Here is a 26049-nt window from a genome sequence, read left to right on the forward strand (position 1 = left end):
CTCGTATATCAAATCTCAAAAGTCACATGCATACTTATGGAACACTTTCTAGTTTAAAAAAATATTTCAAAAACCAACCCTGACAGTTTACCTGCACCTGGCATCAACTATCTATTATCTATGGAAAGGAAAGCCCGGTGCCTCAGCGTGTCAGGTGCAGACAATGAGCCGTCCAGGGAAGGAGCAGCAAATCCTTTCTGCACCTGCCCTCACACTTGGACCGGCAACAACCCCAGGTGTGAGCCGTGAGAATGATGAGGGGGCAGAGCAGCCCCAGGTGTGAGCTGTGACGGTGAGGAGAGGGCGGCTCCTGCCGGGGCCTGTTTTAGGAGGGGTTACCTCAGCTCACTTTCGCAGGGCTATGTTGGAGGAGAGGGGCTTACGGTGAGGTCCTGGGGGGGTCTCTCACGAAAGGACGGTGAGAGCATCTCACAGGGTCTGGGGGAGCACTCGGATGCAGTTAGATGCGGAGCATTGCCAAAGGAGGCGCCAGGCAGCTGCAGCTAAGCAGGTGAGCCGGTGAGTGGGTTTGCGGGGGGGGTTCTTTCTATTTTTCCCTTCTGATTTCATCTTGCCAGTCCCTCCCCCCGTGCCCTCAGAAAAAATGGGGATTACGAGAACAAAAGGAGTTTAAATGGAGGGAAGAAACTCCTCCTTCATTATTGTCTGTGTTTGAACGAGGGGATCCCACTTCCATTTAAAATGGAAGGGGAAAGCACAGATGTTACCATTTTATGGGTTTGAATTGAGGGTAACCCCTCCATTTTCATCAACCTAAGTTCTAAATTGAGGGGGAAGCCCTGCTGCCCCTGCTTTTTGAGGGTTTTAATGAAGGTAACAATCGCCCTTTCCCCATCATTTGAGAGTTGAGGAAAACTCCTCTCTTTCTGGTATCTTAGACCATTAAATAGAAAGGGAGAACACATTTATTTATTTACCATTGTATTGGTTTGAATTGAGGTGAACACCCCCCGTTGCCTCAGTTTCAGGGGTTAAATTGAAAGAAACTCCGTCTTTTCCAGCATTTGAAAGGTTTGAATCGGAGCGTGCCACCGCATTTGAGGTCGCTTCCGGCCATGCCCCGGCACCGAATGTCTCGCGCGGGAGCACTCCCGGCCCCTGGGGAATTTCTGAGGAGGAGTGGGAATTTGGGGGCTGGGCCGCCGACAGGGACCGACGGAGCCGCGCCGGTCCGAGCCGCGCGGAGCCGAGGTGAGCGCCGCCGGGCCGGCAGGCGGGAGATGCGGCACGGAGCCGCGCCGCCCCGGGTCGTCCCGCCCGCTCCGTGCCGTCCGTGCGCGGGGCTCGGGCGCCGCCGGGTCCCCTTCGGTCAGGTGCCGGTGCCGTTCGGCAGGCGCCGGGGGCGGGCGGGGGTCTCCCGGCGCGGGACCGCCCCCGCCTGCCGGAGGAGGCGCTTTCGTGCCGCGAGCCGCGCGCCGCCGGGTCCCCCTCGGCCCGGCGCCAGTGCCGCTCAGCAGGCGCCGGGGGCGGGAGGGGTCTCCCGGCGCGGGGCCGCCCCCGCCTGCCGGAGGAGCCGCTTCCGTGCCGCGAGCCGCGCTCCTCCCGGTTCCGGGAGCGCGGGGCCGTCCTCGGGCGGCGAGTGCCGCCGGTTCCGTGGGTCGCGTGGCTTTTCCGGTCCCCTCGCACCGTGGAACAGCGCCAGCCCGGAGCGAGTCCCAGCAAGGGGCGCTGTAGCACGCTTGCGGCTTGTCCGCTTCATAGTTTGCTTGCAAAAAGCCACCGAAAGGAACAATGGAAAAAAACCCAACCCCGATCTCCCAGGCTTTTTATCCAGGAGCTTAATTGGTATTGCTCTTTAACTGAGCCACGGCTTTAAATAATGAATGATTTAGCAGCCTCTGAGATAATCCTTGTCCCCTCTGTGATTGACGGAGGCAGACAAGGAGGTTTAATCAAATTAGAGAAGTTATTAATTACAGCAAGCAAGGCATAAGCAAAATCAGCGCTGGGCGACAGGGGAGTCCCCGCTCCACCGACTGCCGCAGGGGTTTGCAAATTTCAGTCCTTCTTTTATGCAGGATCATTTCCTGTTAACTTATCTTTAAGGGAGTACTCTACGCATGTGTGAGCTTGTTGCTAGGGGGTCGTTTTCTGCCTTCTGGTGGTCGATGGCTGAAGGCAAGTAGTCTTCTTCAAGTGCCCTCTGGGTGACCCTTTCCTTATTTGGTCAGTTAGTATCCCCTGCTTTTCTTCCTGGAGCTTAAACAATAGTACACTTACAGCACTTACAACCTTTACATATGGATTTGTTAAGACATTTCCTGTTATGTACGTTGTGGCCTGTGTCAGCTGTTTTCAATGAACAAAATACCCTTATTTATTACAATCCCCCCTTTTTCTCTTGTTCATTTTTGTTCATTGAATCTTTTTAGCTCTTGTTTAGCTAATTCTAACATTTCTTCTTCATGATTTTCTGGTATCTGCTGGTATTTAGCCCTAAGGAGCATTAAATGTGCTACTTCTAAGCGCCCTTTTACTATGGAGATCAGCTTATTGAATATACACGGCCCAAATGTGAGTCCTAGGACTAACAGAATTAGAGGCCCTGCAATGGTAGATAACAAAGTGGTTAACCAGGGTGAATGATTAAACCAGGATTCATACCAGCTCTGTTGTGCCTCTCTTTCTCTTTTCTGTTGTTCTAGCCGTTTTCTTAGTTCAGTCATGGTGTCTATCACTACCCCAGTGTGGTCTGCATAAACACAGCATTCTTCTTTGAGTGCTACACACAGTCCTCCCTGCTGAAGGAATAATAAGTCTAATCCCCTCCTATTTTGTAGGACTACTTCTGATAGAGATCTTACTGATTTTACTAGGCCATCAATTGCTTGTTCTATTCGGCTTAGATCTTCATCTACTGAGACCCTTAGTGCTCTTAATTCTTTTTGCTGGGTGACTAAGGATGCTACTCCAGTTCCTGCCCCAACTCCTCCTATAGTGAGAAGGGTTGCTATGGTTAATGCAATAAAAGGTTCTCTTTTTACTAGGTGATGATCTGCTGTGGTGTGTTGTTGGTACATGTATTCACTAGGATGATACGTGATTCGGGGTATGATGGACACTTGAATACAATAATCGTGGGTGTAATTAAATAGTTGAATTCGATGTAGTTTAAGTTCTAGCGGGGGCCTTTGAGTTATCATGCTCTTTTTCCATAATTCTTCTCTATATTTCATTAAGGTAATAATGTAATGATTCATGTTTTGGTCTCTTAAATTTGGGTGATCTTGAGGTTCCCCCATATTATAAGGCATTCCATACAGCATCTCAAAAGGGGAGATTCCCATGTCAGATCTTGGTTGAGTCCGTATGTTTAACAAAGCTAATGGTAGACATTTCACCCACGACAACTTGGTTTCAAGCATAAGCTTTGTCAATTGCTTCTTTATTTCCCCATTCATTCTTTCTACTCGTCCTGAACTTTGGGGATGCCAGGGGGTATGATATTCCCACTTTATTCCCATAATTCCCATTACTTCTTTGATGATTTTAGATACAAAGTGGGGTCCTCGGTCGGAGTCAATAGTCTCAATTATTCCATATCTAGGGATAATATTTTCTAATAGAACTTTGACCACTGTCTGTGCTGTTGCCCTTGCTGTGGGAAATGCTTCGACAAAATGCGTTAGATGGTCTACTATAACTAATAAGTATTTACTTCTTCCTACTTTGGGCAATTCGGTGAAATCTAGTTGTATGTTAGCAAAGGGCCTGTGTGCTAGTGGTCTCCCTCCCAATGGGTGTTCTCTTAAATAAGCCTTATTCACTTTAAGGCAAGTTATGCAGCCTTTAACAATTTGTTTTGCCAAATTATATATTCCAATACACATATACTTGGTGGCAAACTGGTCTGCTAGTGCTTGTGTTCCCCAATGAGTTTGGCTATGTAACCTTGGTAAAATTTCTACTGCTATTGATTTAGGTAGTACTACTCTTCCATCTGGGAGTTTCCATTCTCCTTCTGAATTTTCTTTTAGCCCCATTTGTGATAGTTTCTCTTTTTCTTGTTCTGTAAAACTATACATTCTAGTTTTATTGAGGAATTTCTCCTTTGGTTGTTCCTTATCCTGAACTTGTTGTATAACCAAAAGTGCTGCCCTTTTTGCTTCTTGGTCTGGCCCATTATTACCTCTACTCCTAAAATCTAATCCTTTCTGGTGTCCTTTAAGATGTACTACAGCAATTCTTCTAGGCTCCCGTAAGGCCTGGAGTAGCTGTCTTATTAGCTCCTGATGGACTAAGTCTTTCCCTTGAGAGTTTATTAACCCTCGTTCTTCCCATATTTTTCCAAATGTATGTACCACTCCATATGCATATTTGGAGTCTGTATATATTGTCCCTGTTTTATTTTTCAGCCATCTCAGAGCTCGTAAGACTGCATACAATTCACAAGCTTGAGCTGACCAGGATCTACTTAGAGGTCCTGACTCTAAGACTTCTGACCCTTCCTCTTTAATGATTGCATAGCCAGATACTCTCTTTCCCTCGATTACCCGAGATGATCCGTCTACAAACAGCCTCTCCCCTTCTTCTAATTCTTCTTCTTCTAAGTCCGGTCGGATTTTGGTTTGTTCTTCTATGGTTAACATGCAATCATGGGCTAATTTTTTCTCATTTGGTTCTCCGTATAAGAACTGGGCCGGATTTTGTAGTGTAGTGACCTCTAGTGTTAGCTTTGGGGAATCTAATAAGATCCCTTCATACTTTAAAAGTCTCGAATCTGTTATCCATTTTTCAGCTTTTTGTTGCAATATTCCCCTAATATTATGTGGAGATAGTACCTTGAGTTCCCCATTAAAAGTTATTTTACGTGCTTCTTCTACCAAGAGAGCACAGGCTACCACTGCCTGTAGGCATGTAGGCCATCCCTTGCTTACTGGGTCTAATAGCTTTGACAAGTATCCCACCGGTTTCCTTCTCCCAGCCCAATATTGAGTTAATACTCCATATGCTGTCCCATTTTCAATGTTTACAAATAGATAAAATGGTCTTTTAAAATCAGGTAAACTTAGTACTGGAGCGTTAATTAAATCCTGTTGCAGTTGTTCTAAGCTCTGCTCATCCTTTCTGCTCCATTTCAATAACCCGTCATGACTGAGCTTGTTATACAGAAATTTAACCTTGGTACTATAATTATCAATCCATTGTCTACAGTAGCCTACTAATCCTAGCAATTGCCTTACTTGTCTCTTGCTCCTTGGTGGCGGGAGTGAGAGGATTCCTTTCACTCTTTCAGGGTCTATTTTTTTCTCTCCTTTACTCAAATAATGGCCTAAATATTTTACTTCTTCTTCTACAAACTGTAATTTTGCCTTTGATACTTTTAGTCCCTTCAAGCTTAAAAAGTTTAACAGTTTAATGCTCTCCTCCTGAACTTCTTCTTCTTTTTTTCCTGCAATCAGGAGGTCATCCACATACTGAATCAAAGTAATGTTTTCTCTTGTTTGATATTCTTGGAGGATTTGTTCTAATGCTTGTCCAAATAAATTTGGTGATTCTGTGAACCCTTGTGGCAGCACGGTCCATCGCAACTGTTGTCGCCTATGAGTATCTGGGTCCTCCCATTCAAAGGCAAAATAATCTCTACTATTTTCGTCTAAGGGGCAGGCCCAAAATGCATCTTTTAGATCAATTACACTACACCAGTGATTTTCTGGCCCTAGTCTACTTAATAGGGTGTATGGGTTAGCAACCACCGGGAACCAGGCCACTGTCCTCTTATTAATTTCTCTTAAATCATGCACCGATCGATAGGATCCATCTAGTTTCTTTACTGGTAAAATGGGTGTATTAAAAGGGGACATACAGGCTTCTAGGAGTCCCTTGCTTATTAGTCTATGTATTTCAGGCTTTAGTCCTCGTTTCCCTTCTGGGGATATGGGATACTGCTTGATCCTTATTGGAATTTCTGGATCTTTTATGGTTACGGAGAAGGGCGGAATGTTCAGTTGGCCCACACTGTCAGGCGTGTACCATACCTCAGGGTTAATTTCCTTTTCATCCTCTACTCTAAGGGGGCATAGTTTGATTCTCAATTCTTTATTAATTACCTCTAGGTTTATTCCCAATTCTACTATGAGATCTCTACCCATGAGGTTATACTCTGCTTCTGGTGCCAACAAAAGGCTTCCTATTCCTATTTTTGATTCGGTTTCTATCAGGACATCTTTAATAACAGGGACCTCAAAAGGTTCACCCTTGGCGCCCACTACAAGGGCGGTGTCTCGGGAGACTTTACATCCAGATGGTAAAACTTGGATAGTTGATCTTTCTGCTCCCGTATCTACCAGGAATTCAAATTCCTGGCACTGGGGACCGACTTTTATTTTTATCAAGGGCTCTGGATGTTTCTTGGTCCCCAGTAAGTAGAGCCCCTGACCCCTCTAATCTTCTTTGAACATCTTTTCATCTCTTATCCTCTTTCTACAATCCCTTCTGATGTGTCCCTTCTCCCCACAATAAAAACATACGACTGCTTCCCTCCTTTCCACTCTCTGATTTCCCTCTGTGTTCCTAGGGGCCTTTCTGGGTATTTGCCCCATTCGGCGGGGAGAGTCTTGTTTTCTGCTTTCCCTTACTGCTGCCACCATCATTCTGACTTGTCTCTTGTGATTCTCTTCATCCCTCCTGACATATACTTTCTGTGCTTCCCTCAACAATTCATCTAATCCTCTCTCCTGCCAATTTTCTAGTTTTTCTAGCTTCCTCCTGATGTCATCCCATGATTTGGCTACAAATTGAGTTTTCAGAAGTGCCTGACCCAACTGTGTGTCTGGGTCCAGGCCTGAATACAGCTGTAGATTCTTTCTTACCCTTTCTAGCCAATCTGTTGGAGTTTCCTCCTTTCTCTGCCTCTCATTAAAGGCCTTATTTATGTTTTGTCCTCTTGGTACTGCCTCTCGGACCCCTTGTATAACTATTGTCCTTAAGTCCTGCATATGAGTTCTGTGTGCTGGATCCTGATGATCCCAATTAGGGTTTTGTAAAGGCCATTTGATATCTGCCTGTGGGCCTTGGGCATGTTGGGCATCCCAAATTTGCATTCCCGCTCGCCTAATCATGTTCTTTTCTTCTGCAGTAAAAAGAATATTTAGAATTGACTGCAACTCATCCCAGGTCTATATATTAGGGCCTAAAAATTGATCTAGCTTCTCTGCAACTCCCAGGGGGTCTTCTAATAGGTTCCCCATTTCCTTCTTAAAGTCCCGTACATCTCCAGAGCTAAGGGGAACTGAAATAAAGCCAATTCCTGGTTGGGGTCCCCCCATAGGCACTTCTCTTAATGGATAGAGGTTATGACGTCTAGCTCTGCCCCTTGTCATTGGTCCCTCCCGTTCGGGTTCAGGATTCCCTTCCTCTTCCTCTAGGGGCTGCTCAGGGAGTGGGAGTGGGGGTGCTTGCGGGGCCTGCGGAGGTATATAGGGGGGTGGAATCAACGGGACTTCCTCTTTCTTTTTATCTTTTCTTCTTACCCCCGAGTTTTCAGATTTTTCCTTTAAAGTAAACAGGAGTACCCCGGGGGTCTCTATCCATATTTTTGCATATTCACTCTCTTCTCGACTAAAAGGAGTTTTGGAATTTACCCATAAATTCAAATCCTGTCTCACCCAGTCCTCGTAGGACCCAAATATAGGCCAAAATACATTTTGTGATATCTGCTTTCCTCCCCAGACCTCTATACAATAATAAATCATCTTGGCCTTATCTTTATTCTGTGTACTCGAATAATGCCTCCAATTATTCAATAAAAGCCCTAACGGACTATCCTCAGGTACTGGGGGAAACCTCATGGAACTAGAGGGCTTGCTTTTCCCCTGTCCCATCCTCTGGAGTGCCTTCAGGCGTTCTGTGTGTGGAATCACTCGCTTCCCCTGGTTCGTGGCCCACGCCCTCGCGGGCAATGGGAACCGCACTACTGAGGGTCCACACTCGCTTGGGGAGTCCGGCTGCCGGCCCCCCTCTCACACACCGCACTCGCCACACTCCAGGATACCCGACCCCGACCGAACGGATCCCTTTTCCGCAAATACTCACGCTTCCAGCGTCTTCGTCCGGACCTCTGCGCACAAAGTTTATGGGGCCGACCGGTTCCCTTTGTTTAATGCCTTGAGTTTAGGTTCGTCGGTGGGAGCGAGGTAAAGACTGAGGATACCGAGGCCACCAGAGGTGGGGCGCCTCCCCTATCTCTTGTCTCACCGTACCATTCCCATCCAAGTCACGGCACCAAATTGTGATTGACTGAGGCAGACAAGGAGGTTTAATCAAATTAGAGAAGTTATTAATTACAGCAAGCAAGGCATAAGCAAAATCAGCGCTGGGCGACAGGGGAGTCCCCGCTCCACCGACTGCCGCAGGGGTTTGCAAATTTCAGTCCTTCTTTTATGCAGGATCATTTCCTGGTAACTTATCTTCAAGAGAGTACTCTACGCATGTGTGAGCTTGTTGCTAGGGGGTCGTTTTCTGCCTTCTGGTGGTCGATAGCTGAAGGCAAGTAGTCTTCTTCAAGTGCCCTCTGGGTGACCCTTTCCATATTTGGTCAGTTAGTATCCCCCGCTTTTCTTCCTGGAGCTTAAACAATAGTACACTTACAGCACTTACAACCTTTACATATGGATTTGTTAAGACATTTCCTGTTATGTACGTTGTGGCCTGTGTCAGCTGTTTTCAATGAACAAAATACCCTTATTTATTACACCTCTATCTTGACAAGATTAAGGTGAATTTGGCTTCTTAGGTTATGTAATTAGCATCTGCTGTCTGAACTAACATTTGCTGTCTCCAGCTAGTTAACTTGTGCTTACGTGAGTTAGTTATTGACTGCCCCTTCTTCAATCCCCCCCTTTTCTTTGGGTATTTGTAATTCTTTACAAATCTTGCATGTCTTTAAAGTAAGAACCCTTCTCTATCTTAGTTCTAAGTTTATGCTTGTGCCATGGAGCATAAGCATCTCGATTCCAGGTACATAATATCATACAACAGTAACTACTAATACAAACACTAAGTAACAATGCAATAACACAAATAGCTATTACAAACAATTGTTTAAGCAAGGTAAGTTGGGTAACCATGCTGTAAGTTTGTCTCATACCTCCTCAAACCTTCAAGAACTGTAATCTAAGGTGATCTGATGCAATGTTCGCTTTGGATAAATAATTTTAAGAGTTTTCTGGGTATGATTATGAGACCCTTTATCCTAGCCCACCCATCTGTGCTCATTTGTCCCTTGTCTTCTTGTATCCAATTTAAATCATCAGTGTCATATGGTGGTTTTTTTTTTTTTTTCTACTTATAAGGATGCTAGAAGGAATTAGAGCTAGGGCTTGGATCTGAACCCCACTGGCCACTGCCTTTGCTGTTTTGTCTGCCATAGCATTTCCCAGTTCAGGGATAGTGTTACCCTGGGACTGTCCCTTACAATGCATTATAGCCACTTTTGAAGGTTTTACCACTGATTCCAGTAACTGTACAATTTCAGTAGCTTGCTTGATTTCTTCTGTGAGGTTAATAAACCCCTTTCTTTCCAGATAGCCCCGTGAGCGTGTACCACCCCAAAAGTATACCTCGAATAAGTCCAAATGTTGATAGGTTTTCCTTCGGCCAATGCCAAGGCTCGAGTTAGGGCTATTATTTCAGCCTTTTGAGCTGATGTCCCCACAGGTAATGGTTTTGCCTCAATGACAGCGTCTGTGGCTGTAACTGCATACCCAGCGAGCCGCTTACCATTCTTGACATAACCGCTCCTATCGGTGAACCAGTTTGCCGCATTTTCTAGCGGAGAGTCCTTTAGGTCCGGGCGGCCGGAGTAAACCGCCTCCACGGTTTCGATGCGGTCATGCCGTACAGGCTCCTCAGCAGCCTTGCCCCAGGTAAGCTGCTGGGTTTAAAATGTTAGTTACTTGGATACTCACATCCTCCGATTCTGCTAGGACAGCCTGGTATTTGAGAAAGCGAGATGGGGTTAACCAGTGATTTCCTTTCTGTGTGAGCACTGCTGACACCGTGTGAGAGACAAAAACAGTTATCTGCTGTCCCAGTGTGAACTCGCGAGCTTCTACGTTCAGGATCACGGCTGCCACTGCACGCAGTGCAGGCTCTCCGTGGCTGACCACGTCCAGCTGCTTGGAGAAATAAGCCACCGGCCTTTTGTAGGGTCCCAGCTTCTGTGCCAAAAGTCCCAGCGCCAGTCCTTGTCTCTCATAATCAAAACAACAGAAAAGGTTTAGTGACATCTGGTATGCCCAGTAGAGTTACAAATACATTATTAGTCTCTGGTGTCCAGCATAGGTGAGTTCCCCTAGTCTCTTTTAGGAGTTGGTATAAAGGTTTCACAATGAGTCTATAGTTGCAGATCCGTAATCTACACCATCCTGTCATTCCCAGAAAACTTCTCAGTTCTTTGGTTCTTCAGTTGGCCAGGGCAATTTGACAAATTGCCTCCTTCCTGTTGTCTCTCAAGGCTCTCTCCCCTCCTGCCAGTTCATACCCCAGATATGTAACATTGTGGAGGACTAGCTCAGCCTTTTCAGGAGAGACTCTATATCCACTTAGTCTCAGAAAATTTAAAAGACTTACAGTCCAGTTCTTGCAGTCTTCACAGGTCCTTGTTGCTATTAATAGATCATCAATGTACTGCAAGAGCGTACCTTCCCTTTCCCAAGCGGCGGCGTCCAGGCTTCCAGTTCCTCGGCTAATTGATCTCCAAATATCACGGGTCTATTTTTGAATCCTTGTGGCAATACAGTCCACGTAAGCTGGCTTTTTCTCCCTGTTCTGGGGTTTTCCCATTCAAAGGCAAAAATCTCCTGACTGCTTTCAGCTAATGGCAGACAAAAGAAAACATCCTTTAAATCTAAAACTGAAAACCACACTCAGTCACTTGGTAATTTTGTGAGTAAAGTGTCCTCAGGTCCTGAACTAATCAATAACTTCCATTTGGCTTTTGTACTGGTAGAATTGGGGTATTGCAGGAAGGTCTACACTCTCTCAACAACTTCTGATCAATAAATTTACTATTATTGGTTCCATTCCTACTCATGCTTCATGCCTTAGTGGATATTGTTTAACTGACACTGGTTGTACCCCTTCCAGTAGTTCAATAATCACTGGGGGAGCCCGTTTTGATCTCCCTGGAATTTCAACATCTCTTACTAATGGGATCATCTGATTTGTTATTTTACTATCTATGGGTATTTCTCTTCTTTCAGTCTTGTTTGTTTTGTCTTTTTTTTTTGGTTTTGTTTTGTTTTTTTTCCTAGGCCTGAGTTGGGCAAAGAATGGGTTTTCCCTTTATCTAATCTTAGTGGTTTAACTTACACTTCAAAGTCCTAGTCAGGTATCTTCAGGAGGCTTCTTTGGTTGTAACTTCTTTATACAGTTTTTGTTATAATAATATTCTTACTCTGCTATATAATTCTATACATTATGAAGGATTAGTTTTTATGATACCAAACTAACACACAAAACATTTTCATACAAAATATTCTCATGCAAACATATCTTTACATCAGGGCTATGCTCTGTTTTCCAGGAGACAGATTATAGCACTCTCGTCATTTAATCTTGACACAAACTACAAACTGTGGCTTTATTTTTGGTGGGATTAAAAATGAAATGAATTCTCTTTCAAACTTAGGGTTTGTTTTTTTTTTCTTTTTACCTCATGTAGCCTTTTTTTTTTCCGGTGAATAAATTGCCTTCATCCCATTCTGCACCTACAACTGAGATTGCAGAATATGCTATAAATAGGAGGGGCGAGGAAAAGTTAAAACATCCTCTTAAGACATATGGCATGAGATTGAACAGCACTTTAGTTTGAGAGCTGGTAGAAGGCTTTTCTGTATCCCTCCTGGTTTAGGAAGGGGGATTCAATCATTTCTCATGTAGCATTTGCTTGTGTTTTGTCACGATTCTTTAATTCACTAATTAGAAAATCCAAAAAATTTAGCCAGATTATAATAATTTTGAAGCCTTCTGAGGCAGAACCGGGAGGGTTAGTCCATATTTGTAGGATTTCAAATATGTATAAATTCTTATACCAACTCTCAGGATCATATTGGTTGAAACAAATTATACATCCATAAGACCTGAGCCACACCATTTTTCAGTAAAAAGACAAAACAAGTTAGACAAAAATTAAACTCAAGAATATGTAGAATGCTTTAACTACTATTTGATCTGTCACTTGCAATGAAACCACAAACAAATTACAAACATTAACCAACTGACAATGCAAGCAATTATGGTGACACTTTCAATTTCATTGGTGTTCACACAGCTCCATCTCATGTGTTGGTAGATTCCTATAAAAGAAAAGTGAAAATTTGGCCCACTAGACCGATTATTAAAAAAGAAGTAAAACTTTATAGGGCTAACACAAAGTGACAGCGAAGCAACGGTTATCACATTTAGGTGTGATTTTGCTGCTTGCAGTTTCCTTGCTCTCAAACTGCTTGCTTTATCTTTGATGTCGGGACATTTGACATTCCTAGAAAAGAGAAAAGAAACAAACTTCCCCCAAAAAAATATGTCTGAGTGAAACAAGAGTTTAATTGCATTAACTTATTCAAGTGGAGTTTTAGTTTTTATTCTATGAAGTGCTTGTCGCACCACTTTTGTTGTCTCCCACAGGTTTTCGGTGGGGTTTCTTCCAATTGATTCTTCAGCGGAGGGAGCGAGACTGCTTTTAAAAGTTTTGCAAGAGTTGCAGTCTGTGAATCAGGCATTTGAGTCGCCTTTTTTTTTTTTTAAAATAACCAATCACATTTTTAGTAATCAATCATCTTTTAGTAACCAATTGTTCCTTATCTCAATATTTTTTTTTTTTACCAAGTCCACCCCAGGAGTAGAGAGGTGACTAACAAATTAACCAAGGAAGGACAGCAAAACATTCTCCCCATAGGTTTCTTTACAGCCCCCGCAGATGAGGCTGCATGACAAATACCTGGGCCTGCACAGGGACAACACCATCCCCACAAGGCAGCAGCTGCAGAATTGGCCGCAGGATTAGAATCTGCCAATTCTAGTTCTCCACAATAAACCACAGACCGGTGGCAGGGGAGGGTTCCCCACAAGATAGGAGCTCCGGATTCACCTCAGAACCGAAACCTGCCAATTTTGGCTTTTCACAACAAAACACAAAAGGCACAGGGGCACGGGTCCCCTCCAAACAGGAGCCTTTCAGCTCTGCACAAGCACCACATAACAGGAGCCTCGCAGCTCCGCACAAAACACCAAGCAGAAAAGGGAACTAAACACCCAAACCTATTAACCACAATGTCCACAATTCTTACAACCTCTGCCATCACCTTTGCCATTGCTTTTGCCTTTTCCTCATCTCTTCTTCCGTACGCTTGCTGTACTTTTCTAACCAGCTCCTCTCAAATTTCTCACTATTCTCTGCCACTCTCCCCTTTAACATTATCTGCACTTTCCTTTTCTGCCAAGTTCTTTATTCCTGCTCTTTCTAGTCTGATACCAAGCTCTCTCCTCTGGCAGCTTGGACACCACCCACTCCATCTAGTAGAAATACAATACCACTTTCTCTCACAATTAATACATGCTCACAAAGACAAGCTTTAGAACCGTTTTCTCACACTTAACACGGGATTTCAAAAGGGAAATCAGATGGAGCTATATCAGAAAGGCGTTGGGGGTCTGCATGTTTTCAATTCAATAGCTAAAATCTTTCTCCTCTAAAATCCACCCCCTTTGGACAGTAAGGTTGAATTCCAAACCGACAGTTTATGTGATTTATGCTCATTCGCTCTTTGCCAAACGCTTCGCTTTCCTCCGGTCGAGCCCGTCGCCGGGGTACGGAACCGCAGATAGAGCCTCTCACTCGCTTTGTACTTTGACAGCACGTCTCATCCACTCTCACTCACACAGCAGCAGAATAGCGACAGACAAAACAAAAATAGCAGTACAATAGCACACGCCAGTGGGGTCCAGCCCCTTAAAGGTACCTTTCCCAGTGGGGTCCAACCCCTTAAAAGTACTTTTTTTTCTTGCCCAGGACTAATTTTGGGAGACCCAGTCTTCTTCGGGACTTTCAACCCACCCTCAGGGACTCGAACCCTGGACCTGCAGGTATTTCTGTGTTTAAAAGGAATAGCAAATACCTTAATTTGGTGCAGATGGTCCTTGTCCGCCCCCGCCGCGAGCCAAAGGACAGCCGAGCTCCCCCTGAAAATTCAGGGTCGCGACCGGGAGGTCCGCTTACCCCTGGATCCGGCAGCCGGGCAGAGAGGGTCCCATCTCGGGGCACCAGATGAATCGCGCCGCAGCCGGGCCAGGAGATTGGCTTGAAATTGGGGGTCACGAATTGGTCTGGATTTGATGATTCTGCATGAGATGTCATGGAAATGAAACTCTTGGATATTTCTGAGACGTACCTGGGGACACTCCAGGCGGTTTCATGTCTCAGCCATACCCAGAGTGACACAGGCTTCTGAGCTGCACTGAAATAGCTGAATTGTAAATAAGTAAATTTACTTACCCAATTCCCTTTGGTCCCAGTGGAGACCTTCACAACAAGAGACAATTACTTGTAATTAGTTTCTTGGCTGTGCAGCTATAAAAACTCCCTGAGACTCCCTGAAACTTTGTCCTTGGAATTTAAGTCAGTCCTTCTGACTGGTGTATCCAAACTAAAACTGTTCCCAAACCCTGTTTTTGCAGACCCAGGAAACTCGGGAGATTCTGCACTTTCACTACACCACCTGGCCCGACTTTGGGGTCCCAGAGTCGCCGGCCTCGTTCCTGAATTTCCCGTTCAAGGTGCGGGAGTCGGGCTCGCCGAGCCCCGGGCACGGCCCGGTCGTGGTGCACTGCAGCGCTGGCATCGGGAGGTCGGGCACCTTCTGCCTGGTGGACACCTGTCTGCTGCTGGTAAGGGCCACCTGCAGGGCCACCTCTCCTGCACAGGCACCTTCAGGGGAGCTTTGGTGCAGCCTTAAAGGAGCTGGAGCAGGGGCTGGAGGGGTTCCCTGTGATTTCCTGTTGTTTTACTCTGCTGTTTTGGGAGTGTATTCCAAGGCAGGTCTCATTCCTAAGTGGCCATTTTGAGTTAGGGGAAGAAAAGTCTCCAGTTTTCAGAGTGATTCGCAAAGACAGGCTTTGCTTTCAGGGAAAGCAGCATTTTTGAGGCCCAGTGTTTTCCCCTGTGTGTTTTTGGAGACCCAGTAAAGAGCCGTTGATACCAATTGTATGTGAGTTCATTCGTTCTGTAATGTGGAGGGTGGTGTGAAGGCCTTACCACAAAGTGAGTCATTGTAGTGAACCTCATCAGAGCAGAAAACACGTTTCACGTTTTTATCTGCAGATGGACAAACGGAAAGACCCTTCTTCCGTGGACGTTAAGCAGGTTCTCCTGGAAATGAGGAAGTACAGGATGGGGCTCATCCAGACTGCAGATCAGCTCCGGTTCTCCTACTTAGCTGTTATTGAAGGGGCAAAATTCATCATGGGAGATGCTTCAGTGCAAGTAAGTGCTCCTGGCAGCTCCCAGGGAACTGCAGCAAGTGGGTGGAAGGAACAGGATGGAAAGAAGCTTCCAATGTGGTGCTTGCTTCAGCTTCAGTACATGTTTATGTTATGGGGCTTTTAGGTACAGTGCTTTACAATCTGTCACAACCTAAAGTGCTGTGTTTTATTTATTTCCAAAAGTACCTGTGATGTAGCAGGTGCCTCCTGTGCTTTCCAGCACAGTGACTGGGGTGGAGCTGCTGCATCAGCCTCCCCTGACATTTCAGACAGTACAAGTTTTCTAATATGCCTGAAGTTTAAGTGTCATGATTAAATTAATCAGGGTTTTTTATGGTAAGCAGAACTCTAGCAAAATAGATTTTATTTTGTGCTGCTTAGGTTTTTTAGAAGCAGATGGGAATTTCTTGCTTTTATGGCCAATACGTTTTGTGTAGTGGATGTAGCTTGGGCTTGGAGTCCTTGTGTTTTTCTTGCCTTTTTTTCAATTCTGCCAAGCCTCCAGATCTGTGTAATTCCCTTGCCAAACTATCCTCCTCCCCAACAGTGCAGCGCTTGTTCCCTTACACCTTTAGTTCATTGTGGAAAGCATTTATTTCAGTGAACAAATGTTGTTGTGGCAGGTGCAGCGAAAAGCAGAAGAATTCTCGGTAAGTTCATCTCGGAGACGTCAAGTGCCGGCCAAAACCTCGCCACATTCTGCTGTGACGCCACCGAGGGAGGAAAGAGCGTGAGGTGCAAAGCCCCGAGCAGAGCGGTAGGAAACGGAAGGACCGAAGAGTCGGGCTAGGTATGGATTTAAACCGGGCCAGGTATAGGAACTGCAGAGCAGGAAGAGTCATTTAGCTGGAATTAATTTGTTTCAGGAAGCGTCTCATCATATAGTCTGTAATTTAACAGTTCCCATGCCAGGAACTGTTAATCGTAGCGGAAGACAGCAAACGAAGCCTAGAGACTCGACCGGGATGCCCCAGGTCCCTGCCAGGCGCAGATTACAAAAAACCAAACCCCGAGGTTACAAAACCAGTAAAAGCTCATCATACAATACACAGGGAAAAAAAAAAAAGCCTACAAATACACCAAAAAAACAGCCTACAGAAAAATTTTGTTCTTTGTTTTGTTTGTTATTTGTCTGGTATTTTGGAACAAAATACCAGAATAACCTAGTTCAAAATCATAGAAACCCAAATTTCAAAATACCAGAAAAACAGTTTCAAACAACCACAATACCCAGTTCCAAAATATTAAAATAGCCTAGTTTCAAAATACCAGAACACCACGTTCAGAGGTAGCAAAGTAACCCAGTTTCAAATTGCCAGAACACGTTCAGAAATACCAAAGTAACCCAGTTACAAATTACCAAGTTCCAAAATACCAAAGTTACCCGGTTTCCAAATATCAGAATACCAGGTTCCAAAATACCAAACTAATTCCATTTCAAAACAACAGAATATCAAGTTCCAAAATATCAAAATGACCCCGTTTCCAAATATCAAATTGTAAAATACCGATTTTCAGATGTCTTGTACAGGCAGGATTCCCAAACCCACAAAAATGCAGTATTGTCAAAATGGGATCTGTGCTACCAAAATGGGTATTTTCTCCTCTGAAAAGCTTTCCCATAATGACCATCAATAGATGCATTTTTTTAAATTGTACAGCCAGATGTACAATAAGACTTTTACTTCAAAAAGCCAACACTCGTAGTAGTTTTCTGCTTAGATCGTGTCCGCAAGCATCAGCATTTGGGCCGGAGAGCTGCGGGTGGGATCGAGGGATAGAGTAAACCCTCTCCCTGCAGATACACGAGGAAAGACCGAGTAGCAGGGAAAGGGAGTATTTATAAACAATATCAATATTTCACCGAAATTCAGGGCGGACCGGCGACGGGGGCGCTCGGGTTCGGTCCGGGCCTGCCGGGACGGGCCATAAACGACCCGGCCAAACCCTCGACCCCCTCGAGGAACACGTCAAACACTTCAAAGGAAACGGAAGTCAGTAACAATTATGGAAGAACCATTACCGGTAATCGCTTGCGATCGGCAGGGAATTTCCTCGGTAAGTACAAGCCTAGGACATAGGGAATTTTGGAGGCGGGATCCCAATTTTGGCCACGTGCACCCGGACGAGAAGGCCGGTCCTTTTCCACGGAAAGGAAAGCCCCACACCCCGGCGTTTCGGGGGCGGACGACGGCCCACGTAGGGGAGGGAACGACCGGCAGGACCTTTCTCCGCCTCATCCCCCCGCTCCGAGGTGCGGCAGCACCGAGCGCGACCGGCGTGGATGAGGAGGGGGCGGCTCTGCCAGAGGTCGCTTTCAGAGGGTTCCCGAGGCACACCTACACGGGGAGCTGCCGGTCGAGAGGGGCCAACGGAGGCGTCCCGAGAGACGCTTCGGGAACAACGGTCGCAGCGCTCCGCAGGAGCCGGGGAGCGGCCGGATGCACCCGGGTAAGGAGCATCGCTTCAAGAAAACACCCAGGGAAAAGCTCTCGTGCCAAGGGGCAGCACCTGAGCGGGCAGGGCAGTATGTGAGGTCCCTTTCATCTCCCCCTTTTCCATCATTGTAAGGTTTAAATTGAGGGGGAAGCCCAGTTCTCCCTCCTTTCTAAGGGTTTGAATTGAGGAAAAATCCCCCTTTTTCCAGCACCAGAGAGTTTTAAAGTGAGGAAAACCCCTCTTTTCCCAATAGGTTAGGGGATTAAATTGAAGGGGAGAAGCCATTAATTTGCCATTGTATCGGTTCAAGTGGAGGCAACTCCCGCCCGTTCCCTCATTTTAAAGACTTCAGTCAAAGAAAGCTCTCCCTTTTTGAGCATTTTAAGGATTTAAATTGCATCTCAGGGTGCTCCTACCCAAGCCCCGGTACCGAACGTCATACGGGAGCGAGCCCCGCACGGACGTAACCCTAATAGCAGCTAGGAGGGTATTAAGAAGTCTTATTTTTATTTATAATGTATATAGCCTTAATTAGAGGTCCCAAGGAGAGTTACATCGTTAATAAAATTACTATTCTTCTCTACCCTACTAAGCCACAGGTGGAGTACTACTCAGTAATTACTAGGGAATAATTATGCAACTTAACAACAAATTACCTAGCTGAGTTCCCAAAACACAAAGTTTGATTTCTTACCGGCCGGCCACCCTTTTGCTCAATATAAAAGCAAAAAAAGAAAGCATCGTCGTTTCCCTGCAGAGTTTCCTACCAAGCCCTTTACTCACCTCAAATTTAAGTCAGAGGAGCCAAACAGTGGCAACTCCTAGGAGGGCTTTTATACCTTGCAGGATTTGGCTCCTCCCTTTTCCCTGGGCATCATGGGAACGAGGGGCGGACCCGGCCAGGGGTATATTAAGCCCAGGCTTTTGCAAGGGGAGTCATTCCCTCTCTGGGAGTGAGTGGGGTAAGAGCTCTCCTCTCATTTCAGTGATGGGGATCTTTCTGCTTATCTCAGCTTGCTTTCAGCAGGCTCTTTTAGCCTCTAAAGCAACAGAGGCTTTGAAGACATTGGGAAGAAGATACCATGGAATACAGGTAATATTTAAGTTCACTCATTTGGGTTACATGTTTAGGGTTGGTAAGGTGGTTTTATAATTTCTGGTTTTGTGCTAAGGTTTTTTTTTTTTTGGAGCAGTGCAACTTCCTGCTATTCCGGGTTGTGTTGAGTGGGATACTTCAAATTTTTTCAGTGAATTCATTGTGTCCAAAAAGGGATCTACCTCGTGCCGTAGATGGTGTCCAAGATTGAGGCTTCCGATAGGGAAGTTGAGGATTGCGACCGGGAGAGGGAGGACGAGCAGGGTAGCGGGTTAGGAGTTACAGCAGGGGGCTTTTGAAGGCGGCACGGTGTATTTGGGAGCCGCTTAAGGCCTTTCCATAAGCATAGCAGCCTCATTTACAAGTTTTATGGCATGCAAACACATCCCATGCATTTATGGAAACGCCTTGTAACTCTGTCCCTTGCTACCCTGGGTGCCTCTCACAATAGCAGCCGCAGCCTTAGACTAGGGATAAAGCTAGGGCCTTGAGAATCTAGGGGCACTTAGGAGCGAAGCGAGCCGCCGACTTGTTGCGATTTGCCACTAAACTCATAGTTTGATCTTGGTTTTCTTTATTGTATCTGACTAAGAGACAACAGCCCAGCGACAGCAGGACCTTCCTGGGTAGCGAGAGCCAGCCTTCTTTTTGCACCCGAGGCACGTTCGCATCCCCGGACATCCGAGAGATAAGTCGAGGGCTCTGACCTACGGAGGGGATGAAAGCGGGGTGTCGGGTTGGAACTTGCCGGGAGGGATTTTTGAATTAGCTTTGGAGATGGAGATATCCAAGAAGGGGCCCCTTAGCCCACATAAAGGGAAGTCTCGCTTTTGATCGCAATGCCGATGTGCGCAGGGCAGAGCAATCCCGGTGCGTGTCGTGTCACCTGTCTATTGTTACGTTCTGTGTCTTTTGGGCATCTTGTGTCTCGTGTCTTCTGCCTTAGCCCTTTGATGTGCTTGCAGTCGTTCTTTTCGCAGAGAGTTTTCTGTCCTTGTCGTGTCTCCTCATTTGTCATCTCCTGTGTCACGGGTGCTTGCACGGGTTTGGCCCGGAGCTGCTCCGCCCTGCCGCATAGTCTGGCACATAGGTGTAATAGAACAAGGCCTGGGGACTTGAAATTTGTAATGTAGGTTGTAGCTGGGCTCTAGATGATATTCCTAAATTCACACGAGATGGTCGGAGCCGTGAAATTCTCATGCAGCCCTTTGACTTTTGTCATCGCTTTCTTTCAGATGCAGATGGATTAAATCTGTGGCAGAGCGCCCCATACCGGGTGAGGGGATTCCCGCAGGAAGGTCAGTAACTGTTTGTCTGTGCTGGGCAAGTGTAAATGATGGCTATGTTATAGCACCGTTCTTTGTCTCTTTCTTTTAGGAGATAAAGCCAGATCTCAGCAGTCAAGGTCAAGTTAGTGAGGTAAGCGGTGACCGGTGGAAGGAAAAAGTTGTTATCGCTCGGGTGCCGAGTGCCGGTACTCTAAACTTTAAGCGGCCATCGTCATTTGCGTGTTTTGAGCAGTCTACTTGTATTATGCCAAATCCCCTCACCGACCGGCCGACAGAGCCGGCTCGCCGCCCTCGTGAGCCCTCCCAAAGTGTTATGGGGCTCTGCAATGAAGCCTTTACATTTTCTGATGTTTTGGTTTTCTTTGTTGTAGCTGACTAGGAGATGGCAGGAACTTCCCGGACAGCGAGGTAGCCTTATTTTGCACCCGAGGCGGATTCACATCCCGGACGTCCGAGAGATAAGTCGAGGGTTACGACCCACTGAGGGGATGAAAGCAGGGTGCCGGGTCGGGCCTCGCCGGGAGGGATTTTTGAGTCAGCTTTGAAGGTGGGAATGTCCAAGAAGGGGCCCCTTAGCCCACATAAAGGGCAAGTCTCACTTTTGATCACAATGCCGAGGCGGGCAGAGCAGTCCCGGTGCGTGTCGTGTCACTTGTCTGTTGTATGTTCTGTGTCTTTTGGGCATCTTGTGTCTTAGGTCTTTTTCCTTAGCCCTTCGAGGGGCCAGCTTATCGGAAATGCCAGGCATCATCCTTAGCATCCGTGTTCCTCGGCCGGGTGCCGATACCGTCGGAGCTTTGACCGACGAGCTTGGATGCACATTGGAATCGCATCTCCCTTCAGAGGCATTGAGTCAGAGGTCTTTTATGGTCTTGTTCTGAGCTATATTCACAGCTCTGCACCGCAGTGATCCATTACAGAGGATTAGGACTTGTCAGAATGCAAAGAGCGGTAGAGGATTCTGACCGGACGATTCTCGGGCATCCATCTTTGTGGTTCTCGGAATAAGCCCTTCCGTTAGCATCTTCTTCGAGCCTCGTCGGTCTCGCCGAGATCATCTCGCTCCGCATTCTCTCGGTCCTTGCGGTCATTCCTCTTGCCAGAGTTTTCTCTCTTCATCGCATCTCCTCGTTTGTCATTTCCTGTGTCACGGGTGCCTGCATGGGTTTGGCCCGGAGCTGCTCTGCCCCGCCGTGTAGTCTGGTGTATAGGTGCAGTAGGACAAGTCCCAAGGCCTTGAAATCTGTAATATAGGGTGTAGTTTGGCCTCTAGCTGGTATTCCTAGATTGACACAGGATGCCTGGAGCTGTTATCATGCAGGACTCTGACTTTTGTCATCGCTTTCTTTCAGATGCAGATGGATGAAATCTGTGTCAGGGCGCCCAAGACCGGGCGAGGGGGTTCCCGCAAGAAGGTCAGTCGCCGTCTGTGTTTGTGGGGTAACTGTAAATGGTGGCTATGTTACAGCATTGTTCTTTGTCTTTGCTTTCAGGAGGTAAAGCTGGATAGCAGTAGTCAAGGTCGATGGAGCGAGGTAAGCGGTGACCGGTGGACAGAATGAGTTGTTATTGCTCGGTTATCAATTTCCGGTGCAGTTCTAAGCATCCATTGTCATTTGTGTGTTTTAGGGGGTCCGCTTTTTTTATGCCGAACCTTCTCGCTGACCACCCGACAGACCCGGTTTGCCACCGTCGTGAGCGCTCTGGAAGTGTTACGGGACTCTGCAACGAAGCCTTTACATTTTCTCTTCTGAGGTACCTTCCGGTACATCCACGGCCGTGGAGTTGCGGTGAGTCAGGGAGGGAGGAGGAGGGAGGGTCCACTTAAGTTTCAGCAATGCCACACCACCTTGTCTCCTCTTAACCCAGGCATACCCCGCGGTGACGGCGTCGGCCTCGGAGCGCGGCCGAAGCGTGCGGTCGGAGGACCCCGGCCTTCTTAGGGGACGGTGAGTAGCGGAATTGTCGGGGCTTTGGCCGACGTGCCACTAAGTTCCTGTAGTGATGTTTGGTTTTCTTTATTGTGGCTGACTAGGAGACGACAGCCCGGTGATGACAGGAGCTTCCCAGAGGGTGAGCCGGCCTTCTGTTGTGCCTGAGGAGGATTCCCATCTCCAGATGCCTGAGAGATAAGTTGAGGGCTACAATCCACTGAGGGAATGAATGTGCGGTGTTGGGTCAGGGCTCGCCGGGAGGGATTTTTGAGTCAGATATGGAGGTGGGGATGTCCAGGAAGGGGCCCCTTAGGCCACATAAAGGGCAAGTCTCACTTTTGATCACAATGCCGAGGTGTGCAGAGCAGAGCAGTCCCGGTGTGTGTCACTTGTCTATTGTATGTTCTGTGTCTTTTGGGCATCTTCTGTTGCAGGTCTTTTGCCTTAGCCCTTTGAGATGCTTATTGGAAATGTTGGGTGTTATTCTTAGCATCTCTGCTCTCGGTGCTCTTTGGCCCGGTGCCGATACCATCGATCCTTTGACTCAAGAGCTTGGAGGTGTATCAGAATCGCATCTCTCTTTAGAAGCGTCGAGTCAGATGTCTTTTATGGTCTTGTTCTGAGCTGTATTCACAGCTGTATGCCGCAATGATCCATTATAGCGGATTAGGACTTGTCAGAATGCAAAGAGCGGTAGAGGATTCTGACCGTACGATTCTCGGGCATCCGTCTTTGCGGTTCTCGGAATAAGTCCTTCCGCCGGGGTTCTTTGAGCCTCATCGGCTCACCGTCGGTCTCGCCTAGGTCATCTCATTCCTCGGTCTCTCGGTCCTTGCGATCGTTCTTCTCTACGAGGGTTTTCTCTCTTCATCGCATCCCCTCCTTTGTCCTTTCCTGTGTCACAGGTGTCTGCGTAAATTTGGCCCGGAGCTGCTCTGCCCTGCTGCACGGTCTGGCATATGGGTGTAATAGGACAAGGCCTGGGGACTTGTAACTTGTGGTGTAGGCTGTAGTTTGGCCTCTAGATGGTATTCCTAGATTGACACAAGATAGCTGGGGCTGTGAAGTTCTCATGCAGCACTTTGACTTTTGTCATCGCTTTCTTTCAGATGCGGAGGGATTAAATCCGTGGCAGAGCGCCCTGGACCGGGTGACGGGGTTCCCACCGGAAGGTCAGTCACCATTTGTGTTTGTGGAGCGAGCGCAAATGGTGGCTGTGTTACAGCATTGTTCTTTGTCTTTATTTTTAGGAGGTCAAGCTGGATCTCAGCCATCAAGGTGAAGTGAGTGAGGTAAGTGGTGACTAGTGGACTGAACTAGTTTTTCTTCCTCACTTATCAATTTCTGGTGCAGCTCTAAGCATCTGTTATTTTTTGCGCATTTTAGGCGGTCCACCGGCAAGATGTCCCGGTCGGGGATGCTGGCAGCCAGGTGGGTGCAAGCTTAAGCTATAGGTACAGTGTACTTTAATTGGAGGGGGGAGGTTGTGATTTCAGAGTCTTTCAGGATGTTTTTTGCTTTGTTTCTTTGCAGGTGCTGCTGCTGCCTTGGATGTGCCAAGAAATAGAGACAATCAGGTGAGTTGGCCTTTAAGTGGGGCAAGTAATAGGCGAGCGGTATGTGGCAGTGTGCTAAGCATGTACCTTTTCGCTTTGCAGGTATTTTCTGGGCCGCCTCTGGAATCGGATGAAGATTTGAGGTGAGCCAGGGTACTGGTGCGGAGGACCCCTGGGGATTAATATTCTCGAGGGCCACAGTGACGTTTTCTGTTTTGTTGTCTTAGGTGCCGTGAGCAGCTGCGGAGGTGAAGTTTGGAAGCGGCAGGTAAGTGAGCCTGGGCCCTTAGGAGGGAGGGAGGCCTTGCGGAAGGGGTCGCTTTTGGGACGTCTCACTGCGGTCTGAATTTTTTTTCTGAATTTTTGCAGCCACCAAAACAGACCCTGGGGACCGTATCAACATCCATGGCGCCCGTGTGCTCATTTCCATTGAGGATGGATTTTGTCGGCTCGTCTTCCAAAAGCTAAGTGTTGGGACCGGTGGTGGGGACAAGGGAAAACCCTTTGGACTTGCAGGAGGCAATTTGAAGTTAGCTTAGAGGAGAGGGCTGTAGAGGGATAGGCCCCTTAGAAGTAAAGGGAGAGGGTTTCTCCTCAGCATCACCCGACCTTTTGCCGGGCAGGACGGTTCCGACCCGTCTCCGTGTTCTCACGAGCTTCACGTCATCGGCCTTCTCTGAGTCTTGATGTCATCGCAAAACCTTTTGGCCCAGGAGCTCGCCTTTGGGTCCGGAGCGATCGCCCCGGTCCCCCAGCAGTTGTTGCCTTCTTCTCTAGGCCTACTGAGCTTGAGCATCCTCTTAACAGCTTTGGTACCAACTTCTTGTAAGGACTTATGTTTTGCTATCATGTGCTATTGCCATAGAGCTTTCTTTCCTTTGGCATCATCGGCCTCTGGCTCATCTTGCAGTAGGAATCTTGGGTCCATCAGGTGAGACTGCTGGGCAGTTTCAACTTGTGTCTATGTTCTGTAGGTTGTGTCTATGTTATGTAGTGTCCATTGTCCTCTGTGTCACAGGGCTTTGTTGCATATCAGTGACTTTTTTTGCATCGTTCTGGGCCGTATTGGCTGTACTCTACTTGCCTACTTTCCCAGATGGGGCTTATTCTGGCATCTTTACCTTTTCACTTCTTGAGACTGGAGGAAGTACACAAGATGTTCTCATCTATCTTCCTTCTCAGTTTTAGTACTGGCTTCTTTTCACATGTCATTCCCTTGGACCTCTAGAGGGAGGGTATCGGACCCTCCCTCCATGACCGCAGTATTTCAGTAGGTTCCATCGCCTCTAAGTGTATTGTGCTCAAGAATTAATCTTCTGGAGACTCATCTCAAGCCCTCGTGTCATCTTTTCTTAATTTGGGGTGCCGCCCCTCTGTGCGCCGCTTAGGGTCGGAGCCGCCCTGCCCTGGCATGTAGAGTCACAGTTAGGTAGAACAGTCATAAAACTTAAGGGTTCATTTATTTTCTGTGGGGTTTTGGGTAGAAAATTTATGGGCCTGGTGTGGGGATAACTCCTAGCCACGGGCCACTCTCTGACCGCTTCACATTTTCTTGCAGGTCCCGAGGCGGCTTTGGATCTCCACGGTCACCGATGCTACCGATTTTCCTGGAATCTACGGCTCGATGTCGAGGAGCGGCAGCCAGGGAAGATGTATCAAAGTATTTTCATTGGTGGAGTGTTTTGATGAATGGCTACAGTCAGTGTGTAAGCTGAATAGCGTGTGACTGTCTGTATCTGTGTGTGAGAGGTTGTGTGTGCTTATGTGGTTGTGTCTGCCTGTGAGTGTGTGTGTGTGGAATGGTTCTAACCTTGTGTGTTTGGATTTTGCCTTTCAGGTTTTTCAACACATTTTTAAATTTAGAATAAAAAAACCCCAGCTGGGGGGGTTTTTTTTTTTTTCCCCCCCGGCTGGGTTTTTTTTTCCTCGGTCCCGGCCGGTCTGCGAGGCGATGTTCATCGCCAAGGTTTGGGTGCGGACCGTGCCGGGCCGGGGTTTTGTCAGGCAGGACGATTTGGAGGCTCTCGGGAACCCCGTTCCTGAGCAGCCAGGGTGGGGAGAGTGGTTGAGATGATGGTGGGGTTGTGTGGAAGCTGAAAGAGGTGTGTGTGTGTGTGTGTGTGTGTGGTAGAATGGTTCTAACCTTGTGTGTTTGGATTTTGCTTTTCAGGTTTTTCAACACATTTTTAAATTTAGAATAAAAAAACCCCAGCTGGGGGGGTTTTTTTTTTTTT

At 46.9% G+C, this 26049-nt stretch overlaps 1 protein-coding gene and 1 long non-coding RNA gene across 6 annotated transcripts; both read left to right on the forward strand.

The window, feature by feature from the left end:
- Positions 1-364: 364 nt before the first annotated feature.
- Positions 365-21969, forward strand: LOC138121135 (tyrosine-protein phosphatase non-receptor type 1-like). Of its 3 annotated transcripts, XR_011156096.1 has the most exons (14): positions 365-511; positions 1023-1212; positions 14033-14106; positions 14698-14907; positions 15341-15502; positions 16125-16291; positions 17376-17559; positions 18927-19033; positions 19629-19695; positions 20272-20334; positions 20414-20455; positions 20697-21740; positions 21819-21860; positions 21955-21969. XR_011156096.1 is itself a non-coding variant. In XM_069034368.1 (6 exons), the coding sequence occupies exons 1-6, from the start codon at positions 455-457 to the stop codon at positions 16233-16235; spliced, it is 804 nt and encodes a 267-aa protein (XP_068890469.1). In that variant the 5' UTR covers positions 365-454; the 3' UTR covers positions 16236-17159. The 3 variants fall into 3 exon arrangements, 2 of the variants coding, with proteins under 2 accessions (XP_068890469.1, XP_068890470.1); XM_069034368.1 differs by lacking the exons at positions 17376-17559; positions 18927-19033; positions 19629-19695; ... (3 more) ...; positions 21819-21860; positions 21955-21969 and having other exon boundaries at positions 16125-17159; XM_069034369.1 differs by lacking the exons at positions 17376-17559; positions 18927-19033; positions 19629-19695; ... (3 more) ...; positions 21819-21860; positions 21955-21969 and having other exon boundaries at positions 14704-14907; positions 16125-17159.
- Positions 21970-22005: 36 nt separating this feature from the next.
- Positions 22006-25671, forward strand: LOC138121183 (uncharacterized). 3 transcript variants are annotated; one of them, XR_011156126.1, is made up of 10 exons: positions 22006-22115; positions 22195-22274; positions 22361-22458; positions 23369-23431; positions 23510-23551; positions 23646-23690; positions 23766-23836; positions 23918-23958; positions 24043-24083; positions 24185-25671. It is a non-coding gene; the product is annotated as an uncharacterized lncRNA (long non-coding RNA). The 3 variants fall into 3 exon arrangements; XR_011156125.1 differs by having other exon boundaries at positions 22361-22398; XR_011156127.1 differs by having other exon boundaries at positions 22361-22398; positions 23793-23836.
- Positions 25672-26049: the final 378 nt, after the last annotated feature.

The sequence above is a fragment of the Aphelocoma coerulescens genome, chromosome 20, assembly GCF_041296385.1.
Source record: "Aphelocoma coerulescens isolate FSJ_1873_10779 chromosome 20, UR_Acoe_1.0, whole genome shotgun sequence".
Taxonomy (NCBI): Eukaryota; Metazoa; Chordata; class Aves; order Passeriformes; family Corvidae; genus Aphelocoma; species Aphelocoma coerulescens.